Raw genomic sequence first — 14,914 nt, 5'->3', positions numbered from 1 at the left:
TTCCATTACAAAGCACTCCCACTCTTTTGCTTACTTTGAGTGTCTGCCAACATAAATGACAATGATTGACTCCTTTGCTATTGTAAGCTCTCAATACACAACCATTGCTTTTTCTCATTTAGATGATTTTTTAAAATTTCCACAACTTTAATTATTATTAAATGAAATGAAATGAAAAATTTAAGTCTGAGAAATGAAATATTTCCTGCCATATCAATAAACAAGGATGTCACAATCATCAGCAATTCCAGCTCCAGTGTGAACTGTTGAGTCCTAAGGGCATTCAAGAAGAAGAATACCTGCTATCTGTGTATCTCAGATTAAGTTGTGTCCAACTCTTTGTGAACCCATGGACTGTAGCCTGCCAGGCTACAGCTCCTCTGTCCATGGGATTTTCCAGGCAAGAACACTGGAATGGGTTGCCATTTCCTTCTCCAGCCTGCTATCTAATAGCCATCAGATTGCAGCCAGTCCCTATGGTGAGCCCCAAGGGAGCTCAGAATGTGAAAAACACAGGATACTGACCCCAGGATAACTGAGATGCATATGAAAGGAATGATTTCAACAAGCTCAGACTCTTGCATCTTGCCCTACATAGAAAAGTGCTAAATTCCTTAACCTGGGATATCTGATTTTCTTTAATTAACAATAATCTTTTGATGTTAAGACTACCTGCTCTTTGTTGTAAAATTTCTATATAACCTGGCTCTCCCCTTCACCTCCTCAGAGCAGTTCTCTCAGGATTACTTGAGATCCTGTTTCTGGGCTTGAAGTCCTAAAAACTCCCACCAAATCAAACATAACTCTGAACTTTTAGGTTGTGACTCCTTTTTTTAAGTTGACATGTCCTAATTTTTAGTATGTATCAAATATTTTTCAAAAGAGCAGGAATTCTTCTAAAAATACTCTCTGACTGCAAGGCAATACAATTAATTGTGAATTACAAAATGTTATAGAAAAATACTCATCTGAAACTTGAAGATAAAAATAATTGAAACCTATGAAATGCTTATTTCATAGTGAAAGAGGAAATAAAAAAGCACTAAATATTTGGAAAATAAAACAGTAAGAATTAATTCATGAAATGTACAAATTTTGGGAAAAATTATCCACAGTCTCAAGCATTTCCATTACAGAAGGGAAGGATTACAAATAATGTCATCAAGATGGCAACATGGATCATTCCTGACTACAGTCCCCCTCACAAGAAGACCAACTAGCCGCTGTCCATAGACAGGACATGATTATGAAAATGGCTGAACACAGAGGTGAGGTGAAATAGCACCTTGAACCACAGAGATCAAGAAGGACCCTATTATAAGGGTAATGGGAAGAACTACACTCTGACTGCATTGCTCCTCCACAGGCAAGCACAAGGCCACACCTGAGAGGGCCCTACTGGGCCTACAGTTTCTCCAGTGGGGAGGAAATATACCAAAGTGAGCATCCAACCCCCCCAGTGTTGCAGGATGCTTCCCAGGATGCCCGCTATGGTCTCACTCCTCAAGGATCACTGGGGAACTCTGTAGGGTTTGACTCCTGTAGATCAGAAACAAACAAAAGGAGGGTGGACCCAGAGCAACCAGTGCTCAGGTCTTGGCAGACCACATTTCTCTTCTCACATGCATGAGAGCAAAGATCACAGATGGTGACCCCATTTGGCTAGGGAGCTTAGTCATTATTTTTGCCTGATTTGGGTTGCAGGATATAAAATCAACATACAGAAGCCAATTCCTTTTCTATGCACTAACAATTATCTGAAAAAGATGTAAAGGAAACAACCCCATTTCAATAGCATTCAAAACAATAAAATGCTTATAGGTAAATTTAATGAAGGAGGTGAAAGATCTGCACACAGAAAGCTGTAAGATATTGATTAAAGAAGTTCAATAAGACACAAATGAATGGAAAGATAACCTCTTTCATGGATTGGAAGATTTAATATTATTAAAATGTCCATACTACCCCAAATAATCAGTAGGTTTAATGCAATCTGTATCAATATTTCAAGGGTATTTTTTCATAGAAATAGAAAAAAATTCCTACAATTCACATCAAACCACAAAAGACCTCAGCCAAAAATAAATAAATATTATAAAGAAGAATACATGGTATATATATACAATGAAATATTATTCAAACCTAAAGAGGAGATCCTCCATTATGACAATGCACAAATAAATCTTGAAGGCATTATGCTAAGTGAAAGGGCAGAGAAAGACAAACGCTGTATGTGGAAACCAAGAGAAAAAAAAAACATAAACTCAAAGAAACAGAGGACAGATAGGTGGTTGTCAGGGGTGAGGACTGGGGGAAATGGGTGAAGATGGTCAAAGGGAACCAACTTCTACTTATAAGAAGAAGTAGTTCTGGGGATGTAATATACAACATGGTGACTGTCGTTAACAATACTGTATTGTATATTTGAAAGTTGCTTAGAGAGTAGATTTTAAAATTTCTTGACATTCTTCCCCCAAAATTGTAACTATGTGAGGTGATGGTTGTTAACTGAACTTATTGTTATATATACATATCACATATCATTACTTTGAACGTGTTAAGCTTATTGAAAACAGTATAAAAAAGTAAATGAATGAGCAGAATTCAAATCATGAACTGAGTATGAATGAAATGAACTGAGTACGCAGCTCAGTGAAATCAGCTTTGTAAGTGGTCGTGAACTCTATGTATGACCTTGAACACCTCACTTTTCCTGGTCTCACCTCCCTTGCTAAACCTCTCGGTTTTCTCTGCTGTCAGATAATTAACAGGGAGCCTTTGAGGGTGGTACATTCCTTAGTTTATTAGTAAGTTGCTCTCCAGAAAGTGCTTTGAGGCAAAGCTAATTTCCACCAATGTGAGAAGATTTGGTCTTATCAGAAGAAAGTTATTTGAATATATGCCAAAAAATATGTTTTCTATCTTTCCTTGGTTGAACACTCAATGGGAGTTACTCTCATTAGCTCCCGTTCTTTATGGCCTTTGAATAAAACAGACGTCAATAAAAAAGATGATAAATGAATAATAAATTTTAATTGGCACTTTGGCTTATAAAATACAAACAGTCATTAAATTCATCCAGAAAATTGTTAAAATGGATGTGCTAAAAATTGCAGAATATGCCAAAATAGCAGCTTTAAGATCTTCTGGTTTTCTTATATTCTCAAGGCTAAATCCTACAATCAAAATTTCTAATGGAAGATATAGAGAATTAAGTGTTTTTTGAAGGGATCAGAAATGTGGAGAAGAAGGAAGTGAATTGAAATATATGCGTGTAAAACTAAAAGAATTCTTCCATTCAAATGTAAATGATGTGTTCTTTGTTTTCACAAATACGTGAGTGCTGCTATAGGGACTGTGGGGAAAAAGAAAGACAAGTAGATGTGGCTTCTTCTTTGATATGCTAGCTAGGAGGGAAGAAAATATTCCTTTTTATTTTTGAAATGATTTTTAAAATTTATTTATTTTTGGCTGTGCTGGATCTTCACTGCTACTTGGGCTTTTCTTTAGTTGTGGAGAGTTGGGGCGACTTATCTAGTTGCGGTGGGCTTGTCATTGCTGTGGCTTCTCTTGCTTCAGTGCACGGGTTCTCTCTGGGTCACGTGGACTTCAGGAGTAGTGGAGGCACATGAGCTCAGGAGTTGTGGCTCCTGGCCTTAGAGCGCAGGCTCAATAGCCGTGAGCTTAGTTGCTCCATAGCATGTGGGATCTTCCTGGACCAGGGATCAAACCTGTGTCTTCTGCATTGGCAGGCAGATTCTTCACTACTGAGCTACCAGGGAAGCCCTGCTCCTTTTTACAATAAGCAAATTAGATTTGAGTAGGTGTGGACTGAATGCTAACAGATGAACAGAGAGAGAATCCATGCCCTCAAGGAACATGCCCTGATGTTATTGCAAATAAATAAGACTTCCGTTTGCAGGATCTTTGAAAAATAAGACTCAGTGTGGATCTGTGCTGGTGGCTTCTAGAAGGTTTGTCTCATGACATCATCAGCTTTTAGCCTGGGTGACCTAAAATTGCCAGAGATCAAATTGCCAGTAGCTGTTGGATCATAGAAAAAGCAAGAGAGTTCCAGAAAAGGATCTATTTCTGCTTTATTGACTATGCCAAAGCCTTTGACTGTGTGAACCACAACAAACTGTGGAAAATTCTTAAAGACATGGGAATACCAGACCACCTGACCTGCCTCCTGACAAATCTGTATGCAAGTCAAGAAGCAACAGTTAGAACAGGACATGGAACAATGGATTGGTTCCAAATTGGGAAAGGAGTATATCAAGGCTGTATTTTGTCACCCTGCTTATTTAGCTTATATGCAGAGTACATCATGGGAAATTCCGGGCTGGAAGAAGCACAAGCTGGAATCAAGATTGCCAGGAAAAATATCAATAACCTCAGATATGCAGATGACACCACCCTTATGGCAGAAAGAGAAGAAGAACTAAAGAGCCTCCTGATGAAAGTAAAAGAGGAGAGTGAAGAAGTTGGCTTAAAACTCAACATTCAGAAAATGAAGATCATGGCATCCGGTCCCATCATTTCAAGGCAAATAGATGGGGAAACAATGGAAACAGTGACAGACTTTATTTTGGGGGGCTCCAAAATCACTGCAGATGATGACTGCAGCCATGAAATTAAAAGACACTTGCTCCTTGGAAGAAAAGCTATGACCAACCTAGACAGCATATTATAAAGCAGAGACATTACTTTGCCAACAAAGGTCTGTCTAGTCAAAGCTATGGATTTTCCTGTAGTCATGTATGGATGTGAGAGTTGCACTATAAAGAAAGCTGAGCACCGAAGAATTGATGCTTTTGAACTGTGGTGTTAGAAAAGACTCTTGAGAATCCCTTGGACTGCAAGGAGATCCAACCAGTCCATCCTAAAGGAAATCAGTCCTGAATATTCACTGGAAGGATTGATGCTGAAGCTGAAACGCCAATACTTTGGCCACCTGATGTGAAGAACTGACTCATTAGAAAAGACCCTGATGCTGGGAGAGATTGTAAGCAGAGGAGAAGGGGACGACAGAGCATGTGATCGTTGCATAGCATCACTGACGCAATGGACATGAGTTTGAGTAAGTTCTGGGAGTTGGTGATGGGCAGGGAAGCTTGGCATGCTGCAGTCCATGGGGTCACAAAGAGTCAGACACGACTGAGTGACTGAACTGAACTCAACTGAACTGAAGGCTTCTGTTTTCAGGATCTTTTAAAAATAAGACTCAGTGTGGATCGGTGTTGGTGGCTTCTGGAAGGCTTGTCACATGCCATTTTTCATCGTCTTTTAGCCTGGGTGACCTAAAAGGACATTGGCCAATTTGAAAGTGACAAAAGTGTCTTCCTTTGATGCACTAAGTTCATGTCTAGAAATTTTCTTAAGTGAATAATAATGCTTGTCAGATTTAATTGTGAGAATATTCATTGCAGAATTGATGATAGTAGCCAAAAATTGAGGACAGGGATCTCTTATAACTCCACTGGTAAAGAATCTGCCTACAAGATTCTTTACAGAGACCCGGGTTCGATCCCTGGATCAGGAAGATCCCCTGGAGAAAGAAATGGCAACCCACTCCAGTATTCTTACCTGGAGAATTTCATGGACAAAGGAGCCTGGTGGGTTATACAGTCCGTGGTTTGCAAAGTGTCAGACATGACTGAGTGACTAACACTTTCACTTCTTTCATGTAAATAGACAACAATAGGAATGTATCTACTTAATGTACAGTCATTCAGTGGATCACTGCAGTTTTTGGACATGAAAAGTGCTACCTGCCAAGATATGAGGTCTGAAGAAGAAAGCATAGCATCTGGTAGAAGTATCTTCAAAGCAGGGAAATGGATGGTCGAACAGAGGTGCACTGTCTAAACTTCTCTTTCTTGAAGGAAACTAAAGTACAGAAGACAAGCTGTGCCTGAGACTGCTACTTACTTCTGTTCTCTCTTAGGAACAGAAACGATTTTATTCTGGCCAATGGGTTAAAAACAAACAAAAAAACAAAAACATTTACTTCTTTATATTTTAGCTTCTCTTTAGTTAGAGATGGCAAATAAAATGCAAGCATAAATTAATGGGTGGGAATCCTAGGAATGCCAGCTAAGAGGACAGGTGGTGGGGCATGAGCCCCTCTTGTCCTTTCCGCTCTCTGCTTTTCTGTTGACTGGAATCTGGGAATGATGGCAGGAGTCCTAGCAGCCATCTTGAACCAACAACTGACCATGAGCCATATACCATGAGCTGACCTTGAGGTTGAACATTCTTTAATAGAGTAGAAATATAGAGAAGCCTGAGTTTCCAGTGATAAGGAAATACAATATGAGCCCTGGACTGCCTACCTCCAGAATTCTTTACATAAGATGAAAATAAATCCTTGTAGACTTAAGCCACCTTTATCTGGATTTTATAGATATTCAGCTGAATCTAATTCCAACTGATTCACCAACTAAGTAAATCAGAGACCAAGTGGAAATCAAAAGGTTCCTCAGAGAATCACTGTAAATAGGAGGCTTTTGTCAGGAGAGTCATGATGGACAATATTATTTAATGAAGAGTATTAATATTGCTTTCAGTTCAGTCGCTCAGTCATGTCCGATTCTTTGTGACACCATGGACTGCAGCATGCCAGGCTTCCCTGATCATCACCAACACCCAGAGCCTACTCAAACTCATGTCCATTGAGTTGGTGATGCCATCCAACCTTCTCCTCCTCTGTCATCCCCTTCTCCTCCTGCCTTCAATCTTTCCCAGAATCAGGGTCTTTTCTAATGAGTCAGTTCTTCACATCAGGTGGCCAAAGTATCGGAGTTTCAACTTCAGCATCAGTACCCCCAGTGAATATTCAGGATTGATTTCCCTTAGGATGGACTGGTTGGATCTCCTTGCAGTCCAAGGGACCTTCAAGAGTCTTCTCCAACACCACAGTTCAAAAGCATCACTTCTTCGGTGCTCAGCTTTCTTTAAAATCCAACTTTCACATCCATACATGACTACAGGAAAAACCATAGCTTTGACTAGACAGACCTTTGTTGGCAAAGTAATGTCCCTGCTTTATAATATGCTGTCTAGGTTGGTCATAGCTTTTCTTCCAAGGAGCAAGTGTCTTTTAATTTCATGGCTGCAGTCATCATCTGCAGTGATTTTGGAGCCCCCCAAAATAAAGTCTGTCACTGTTTCCATTGTTTCCCCATCTATTTGCCATGAAGTGATGGGACCAGATGCCATGATCTTCATTTTCTGAATGTTGAGTTTTAAGCTGACTTTTCCATCCTCCCCTTTCACTTTCATCAAGAGGTTCTTTAGTTCTTCTCTTTCTGCCATAAGGGTGGTGTCATCTGCATATCTGAGGTTATTGATATTTTTCCTGGCAATCTTGATTCCAGCTTGTGCTTCCTCCAGCCCAGCATTTCTCATGATGTACTCTGCATGTAAGTTAAATAAGCAGAGTGACAAAATACAGCCTTGATGTACTCCTTTCCTGATATGCAACCAGTCTGTTGTTCCATGTTCAGTTCTAACTATGACTTCTTAACCTGCACACAGATTTCTCAGGAGACAGGTCAGGTGGTCTGGTATTCCCATCTCTTTAAGAATTTTGAATATTTAATAATATTGCCTTACCCAATAATAATTGTTAGCATTTACTTTTCTCAATTAGAAGAGCCAGGTATAAAAATGTCTCTGAATTTTGTTTTCCAAATATGTCTGTCACTGATGATGTCAGTTGAATCTGATGATTTAAGAATATGTTTATGTGAAAAAATTTGGTCATCCTATGAACAACATTGGAGAGTCAAAGACACCTGGTAGTAGCTGAAAGTTTTAAAAATATATTCAGCTTTAATATATTTGCTTTGTTATAATGCAGTCTCTCTCTGTTGCCAGAAACATTTGGCAAAGTCTTTTAAACATAGAAAGTTAAGTTTCTGTGGATAATTTTTAAAGAAAATAAAAGAAAAGAGAGCTGAGTGCCTTGTTAGGGTCAGTCTGGCTTTTTAAAAAAGAAAGACTAACTAGGGAAGGTGAGATGTTTATAAAAGAGAGCAAGAGTTCAGCAGAGATAGCAAGTGAGAACCAGAAGTGACAAGTAAAAATATAAAGTCCAGGAAATTTGAAGAAATCTTGGGGAGGCCATTAACATAACATAGGATAGGAGACTCAAATCAAATTTACATGAATCACAAAGTGTAAGATCCTTCAGCTGATACTGGAGCAACCTTCTCATATGTGCTACTGAAGACTCTGATGTGTATTCTCAAATCCCTTACTACAGGATCTGAGATCACGGTGAAATGTGAGTGAAGAAAATTTTAACATCTTACATAAGAAGTTAGCCCATTCTCAGGCCCTAGGCAAAGTTGCTGTCTCCAAGAATTCTTCACTTGAAATGCTCCTGATCTGATTCCTTGACTTTTTCCATAGGGAATTAACAAATAAAAAACAGACTATCTAGAACACTCATGAGAAATTAAGCCCGGGTTAATGCAGCAGACGATGGATTTCAGTAGAACACACAGCTCTTCTTTTTGAAAATAGATAGTGAGATTTTAGTTGTTCGTTTATTATTATTTTTGACAATACTTTAAATTCTAAGCTGATATCCTTAACACCTCCTAAATTCTTACACTCTAAAAGAATATATGGTTTCATAGAATCTTGGTTACAGCACTGTAACTGAAAAAAATATGGTGAAAGTAAGTTATTATAACCTCATCTAAGAATTTTACATTTACTATCAACAGATGATTCTAATTACCCTTTACCTATCCTTTACATGCATGCTATGTCACTCCAGTCATGTCTGACTTTTTGCAACCCTGTGGACTGTAGCCTGCCCGGCTTCTCTGTCCTTGGGATTCTCCAGGCAAGAATCCTGACCCAGGGGTTGAAACTGCATCTCTTATGTCTCCTGGCAGGCAGTTTCTTTACCACTAGTGCTCCCTGGGAAGCCACCTCCTACACTCTACTCCTAGTGAAAAACGGGGCTTGTCTTTATAGGAAAGATTGAAGGAGTTTCTTTCATCACAAGTCCCACTTTTGTTACTTGGGGGGCTCCTCTTCCATCTCCATATTTCTCAGTAGTACCCTTGTTTTTCACCCTGGTCACTGTAGCCTGACCTAAACAGATGGGCCTCCTATACTTTGTTAAAGAGAAAGAGGGGAATTTCAGGATATCAACAAGGTATGGCTAAGGTTTTCTTGTAAGTTACAGTGTCATATGTTTCATATATTGGAGTTTAAGACCAAATTCCCAGGAACTCTCATGGCCATTATTGCAACTGAGAGCACAGAACAGGTTGAAATGTACCTAACAGCCCTTCCTAACAGTCATCTACCATTGCTTCTTGTTGGCACTTAACACTTACAAAATTTTTTTTTTTTTTTTTTGCATTTGCCCTCAGTAAGATTCAAATTAAAAGCATATGACAGCTACAGCTGTCTTAGGCTGGACCATCCAGGAATCCCATCTGCCCACTCTCTTCTCTGGCCTGTGGCATAAAACTCCCTCGGTTATGTTTTCCTTTTGAACATGAGCCCTACCAATTTGGACTCTACTCATCTATGTGGGGGTCTTTCTTTCATAGATCATTTTTAAACGTGAGAATATTCCATCATTCTCTTTCTAGGTGTGATGCATTCACTTTTCACCAGTACTGGTGAAGTCGCTCAGTCGTGTCCGACTCTTTGCGACCCCATGGACTGTAGCCCACCAGGCTCCTCCGTCCATGGAATTTTCCAGGCAAGAATACTGGAGTGGGTTGCCATTTTAAATCCACCCTTACGCATCTAAATCTAGCATATGATCCTTGTACTATGCCCAACAGTGGTGTTACATGTCACTTACATTTCAAAAGCAATGCCCACAGATTTAAATTTGCCAAGTCCTTGAGACTTAACATTTATTACTGAGTAAAGATAATTCTGGTCCATTTTCTGGGGTATATTCTTTAAGCCCATCATATGGTATGATATGATAATATTACCTTAGTGAGCCATGGAGGCTGCTGTGTACAGGGAAAGTAGAACCTTTTGGTAGCACTGACAATGGTATACTCAACTTTGTTGTTTAGAGAGTTATTTTTATAATGGAATCTTATAAATATTTAAATATGTTAAATTTGTTGGAAGAAAAATTCAAATTTGAGTTTTATATCCCTACAGAAATGATTCCCAAATCTGCAGCTGCGTTTTGGACTGGTAATACACCAGTTCTGTTGGTAAATTACTTGACAGTGAGGAGCCATGGGAATTCTCAGCTCATTCCTCTCCTGAAGTTGCTTACCTGTGATGGCCAGCTGAGTCACAAAAAAGGTCATTCTCGACTTCCTCTTCCTCCTCCATGTAGAGAACAGCACAATGGCGTTTCCAACAATGGTGAAAACAAAGAGGACCCACAGAGTTATCAACTGCTCAGTCTGTGAAAAACAAAGCAACACAAAACCAGTGTGAGAACCCTAGGACTTTCCAGAAAGCAAGGCTCAGGCTTTGTTGTTGAAATGTTTTCCTCCTGGTCTCCTGTCCCCCGGCTGTCAAAGCTCTGCTCTCAAGAGAACAAAAACACAATGGTCCTTATTTACACTGGCAGCGGTGTAGATTGACGCAACCATTAAAAGGATCTATTTAGAAATATATGTCAGCAGACAAAAACATAGGCACAATATTCTTTGGCTAAGCAATTTTAAGCCCATGTGAGAGAATTCTAGGTGTTAAAAAGAGCACTACAATCACAAAGATGTATCTATTTATTGTAAGAAGAAATTTGAAATTGTTTAAAGATAACAGTATAGTTAAGTAAATAAAGCACTTCAATTCAGTGAACTATTATGTAGCTATTAACAGTGACAGACCTGAAGATTATGTGGCAACATTAAAAATGCTTATAATATAATGGTAAGTGGAAAACATAATAAAATTATATATTGGGTATGATTACAACTCTGCAAAATTATACATGTAGGAAAAGAACTGAAGTGTACTAAAATGTTAAGAGTGGTTATTTTAGGGTAGTGTGATTATGGGTTTTCTTACTCTTTTTCCTTTGACCGAATTGTATAATATAGGAATATTAAAATTCCACTGAGAAAATGTATAATTAGTAAAAGTGAAAAAAAAGTAGGAATGCTACTCATTCAAAATGTCAAGTTCTTTATAAAAAGCTTTCCATTCTCTCTTTAATGGAACTTTCCAGCTATCTTAAGTCCAAAGCCCAGAAAAACAGAGGCAACAGGATGGGCTGGACACAGGGACTGGGGAGGGCTGGGCTGTGGGTGAGAACAGGGAGCCAAGGGGACCCAGAGGCAAGTCAGAGATCAGAAGCGAAGAGACTTCAGCCCTACATGTCTGGGCGGAATCCTGATAAGAATGTGCATGTCTAAGACCAGGATGCAAAGTGTTCCTCCTATTTGGAGAAGACAGTAAGAAGAGCCTGAAGAAGGGACTTCCCTGGCAGTAGAGTTGTTGAGACTTTGCCTTCCTGTGTGTGGGGTGCAGGTTTGATCCCTGTTAGTGGGGCTAAGATCCTATATGCCTCGAGGCCAAAAAAACAAAACATGAAACAGAAGCGATATTGTAATAAATTCCATAAAATTTTTAAAAATGATCTACATAAAAAAAAATCTTATAAAAAAAGAAGAGCCTGAAGAAATCCCTTATAATGATACAACTGTATGTGATAAAATTGTATCCTGGCCAGGCGAGAGGACCCAGCTGTTTGGTCAAACTCTAGTGTAAGGTGGTTGTTGTGAAGGTCAACGTCTACAGTCACTCGACTTTAAGTAAAGCAGATCACCCTACCTAATATGGGTGGATGTGGACTTCATCCAATAAGTTGAAAGCTCTAAGAGAAAAAACTGAGGTTTCCCAGAGAAGAAGGAAGATTCCCTGAAGAATTCCTTGTAGAACATAAGTATCAACCCTGAGTTTCCAGCCGGTTACCTCCTTTAAGAATTTCAGACTTGGAGTCCCCACAATCATGTGAGCAAAGTTCTTAAAGTAAGTCTCCTCCTTTCTCTCTTTCTCTCAATATAATATATTAAATATTTATCTGGGCTTTCCTGGTGGTTCAGTGGTAAAGAATCCACCTGGCACTGCAGGAGATGTTAGTGTGTTCCCTGAGTCAGGAAGATCCCCTGGAGGAGGAAATGGCAACCCACTCCAGTATTCTTGCCTGGGAAATCCCACGGACAGAGGAGCCTGGCATGCTACTGTCCATGGGATCGCAAAAGAATCGGACACGACTTAGCAACTAAACAACATATCTCTCTCTCTAGCTACTGTTTAATCTATCTATCTTTCTATTGGTTCTATTTTCTGTGGAGAACTCTGATTGAAACACTCCCTGAAAATCTGAGGTATCACAGCAGCACTTTCTCTTATACTATATTAATTTTAAATTACACAATAACAGACAAATCAATTCTTTAAAAACTATAATGAACCAGACAAAGCTCAGATCCCATTTGTCCACCACTTTCAATCATGATCAAGTCCCCTCTCTCAGAAGGTAAATATCCTTTCAATTACACTGTATATTCTTCTTATCCTTTGAAAAATACGTCATAAGTGCACACACACACACACATCCATGCTAAGTATCAAACTGATATTAACGTTCTCCATCTCACATGTACAGATGAGTTCTAGGCCCTGGTAGAGGTCTGGGCCACAGAACGGTAGAAGTTAGGGAATGTTCCTCATGGTGGTGCTAGGGGAAGGGTGGCCGCACAAGTGGAGTGTGAGGACCAGAGGGTGGACGATCTCTGCTGCTTTCAGGGGCACAGGTGACAATCCCTCACTCCAACATGCTTACATCGTCTCTCATTTGGAAGACAGTGTCTTTGCTCAGCACCAGGCTTCCTGATTTTTCTCTGGTCCTTTTCTGACCAGAAGGGATACGTTTTTCTGTATGACTCATTTCTCTACCAGCCTAAAACTGGTTGGCACAGATAAAGCATTAGGAATGGAAACTAATTGTTATGAAAAGGGTTATTCTGAGTCTTTGTAAGAGAGTTCTCTTCTTTGAGATCCATGGACAACTGTGCTGTCAGGAACAGATACAGCAGGGGAAGCCTTGATGGGCCGGGCTGACCTTCCCCAGTCAGCACCTCGTGTGTAGGTAGTGAACATAAATATGTGGTTTGAACTTGGAAGACCTGCTTTTTATTTATTTTTTTAAAATTTAAATTTATTTATTTTAATTGGAGGCTAATTACTTTACAATATTGTATTGGTTTTGCCATACATCAACATGAATCTGCCACGTGTGTACACGTGCTCCCCATCCTGAACCCCCTTCCCACTTCCCTCCCCATACCATCCCTCTGGGTCATCGCAGTGCACCAGCCCCAAGCATCCTGTATCCTGCATCGAACCTGGACTGGCGATTTGTTTCTTATATGATATTATACATGTTTCAATGTCATTCTCCCAAATCATCCCCTCCTCTCCCTCTCCCACAGAGTCCCTTTTGGACTTGCTTTAAAAAGACCTGCTTTTTAAAACTGTAGAGCAACCTGGGGACCAATGCAAGAAAATAGGTGGCTTGGAAGTCTGAGCAGATCTTGTGGACACTATGATGTTGGCAGATGACATAGGAGATGCATTAGGCATCTATGTCCCCAGTATGGTCCTAATGTCATTTGCTCTCTGGGGAGATGATGGCATCCTGGTAATGTACATGGTTCAGGAAAGATCAAGGAGCCCTTAGAACAGGTGGTGTGGCAGGCAGGGCCTGCAAAATCCTTTCCAGCCCTGCTGAGAACACAAATGAGAGCTTTTCAAAGAATTTCTCCTATTTCTCTTAGGAGATCTTTTTCACCTGGAGAAATGTTTTGATGCCTTAAAAAAGTTCCTTGCTTTGAATTATAAAACACTGTACCATATCCAGAAAATTTTCTCCATTTAGGTGGAGGTGGAGGGTAGTTTATTTCCATACTTGTCCAGTACTAAGTCAGTCTCTGTTGAACTCTTTCAGCCTCAGATGAAGAAGAAAAGGAATGTTAGAATGCTTGTGATTCTTTTTCATCAGATCAGAAATCCAGCTCTCCACAGTGAATGGGGAGAGAGTACATCTGGAAGCGGACAAAGAAGGAGGCCCGGCACTCTGCAGGGGACACCAGAGTGGCAGGAGGCAGTGAATACAGGCTGTTTTCTCACCAAGTCCCTTGTCTTCATCAGCCCCTACCCAGCTCCAGCCTCCCTTTAGCTAGGAGAAGGCAGCTGGCCATTATTCTCCTCCCTGGAGTCTGAGGCAATCAGTGAACTCCCCACAGAAATCCACCCTAGCCTCGGCCTCTGGACTGAGCCTTCCTGGGTGGGATTCCCTGCGGGGCTGGCCTCCCTCCCTGATTCAACAGGATGACTCTTACTTCACGGGAGAGTGAATGAGCCTGTGGCCCTCTGCTCGGGCATCTTAGTGCTTCCACATCTTACAGAGACAACTTCCAACTTTCCAGCAAGTAGGCATCAACCTTCCCCATTTTCTACTTCTGACACAGAATTTTTCCCAACTAAAATTACACTCTGAAGAACTTTTGGATGAGAATTAGAAAGAGGAGAATTAAGTGAACCCAGGGTAATTTTGAACTAGAAGTCAAGGTTTTTCCCAGAATCCACCTCTCTTCACACTCCCTCTTCCTGACATAACTAAGTGCCTATGGGAAGTACAGTTGTGCCACATCTCCAGAAAAATAACACTGAAGTGGGCAAATGATTTGCTTTTCACCAAGCGTGCTGGGGATTATGCTGCTGATGCCAAGATTCGGATTTCCAGAAATCACTTTTCTCTAGTAGAGTAGCCACCGGACTCCCAGCGGACATGGGAGGGCTGCTTTTTTCATCTTTGTACTTCAGGATCCTGCCCCAGGCAGCCAATCTCTTCAAAGTAGGCTTGGGGCTCAGAACTGCCCTGCTGGGA

General features: G+C 40.3%; 1 protein-coding gene across 1 annotated transcript in view; it reads right to left on the bottom strand.

Moving 5' to 3' along the window:
• NPSR1 (neuropeptide S receptor 1) overlaps positions 1 to 14,914 on the bottom strand; it is a 154,473-nt gene that overhangs the window by 114,579 nt on the left and 24,980 nt on the right. The window contains exon 2 of the mRNA XM_027539510.1: positions 10,283 to 10,415. Coding sequence (XP_027395311.1) covers positions 10,283 to 10,415 — 133 coding nt within the window. The remainder of the gene's footprint in view (positions 1 to 10,282; positions 10,416 to 14,914) is intronic.

The sequence above is a fragment of the Bos indicus x Bos taurus genome, chromosome 4 (genome assembly GCF_003369695.1).
Source record: "Bos indicus x Bos taurus breed Angus x Brahman F1 hybrid chromosome 4, Bos_hybrid_MaternalHap_v2.0, whole genome shotgun sequence".
Classification (NCBI taxonomy): domain Eukaryota; kingdom Metazoa; phylum Chordata; class Mammalia; order Artiodactyla; family Bovidae; genus Bos; species Bos indicus x Bos taurus.
Note: the sequence above shows the minus strand (reverse complement) of the source record. Positions and strands in the feature narration are given on the sequence as shown.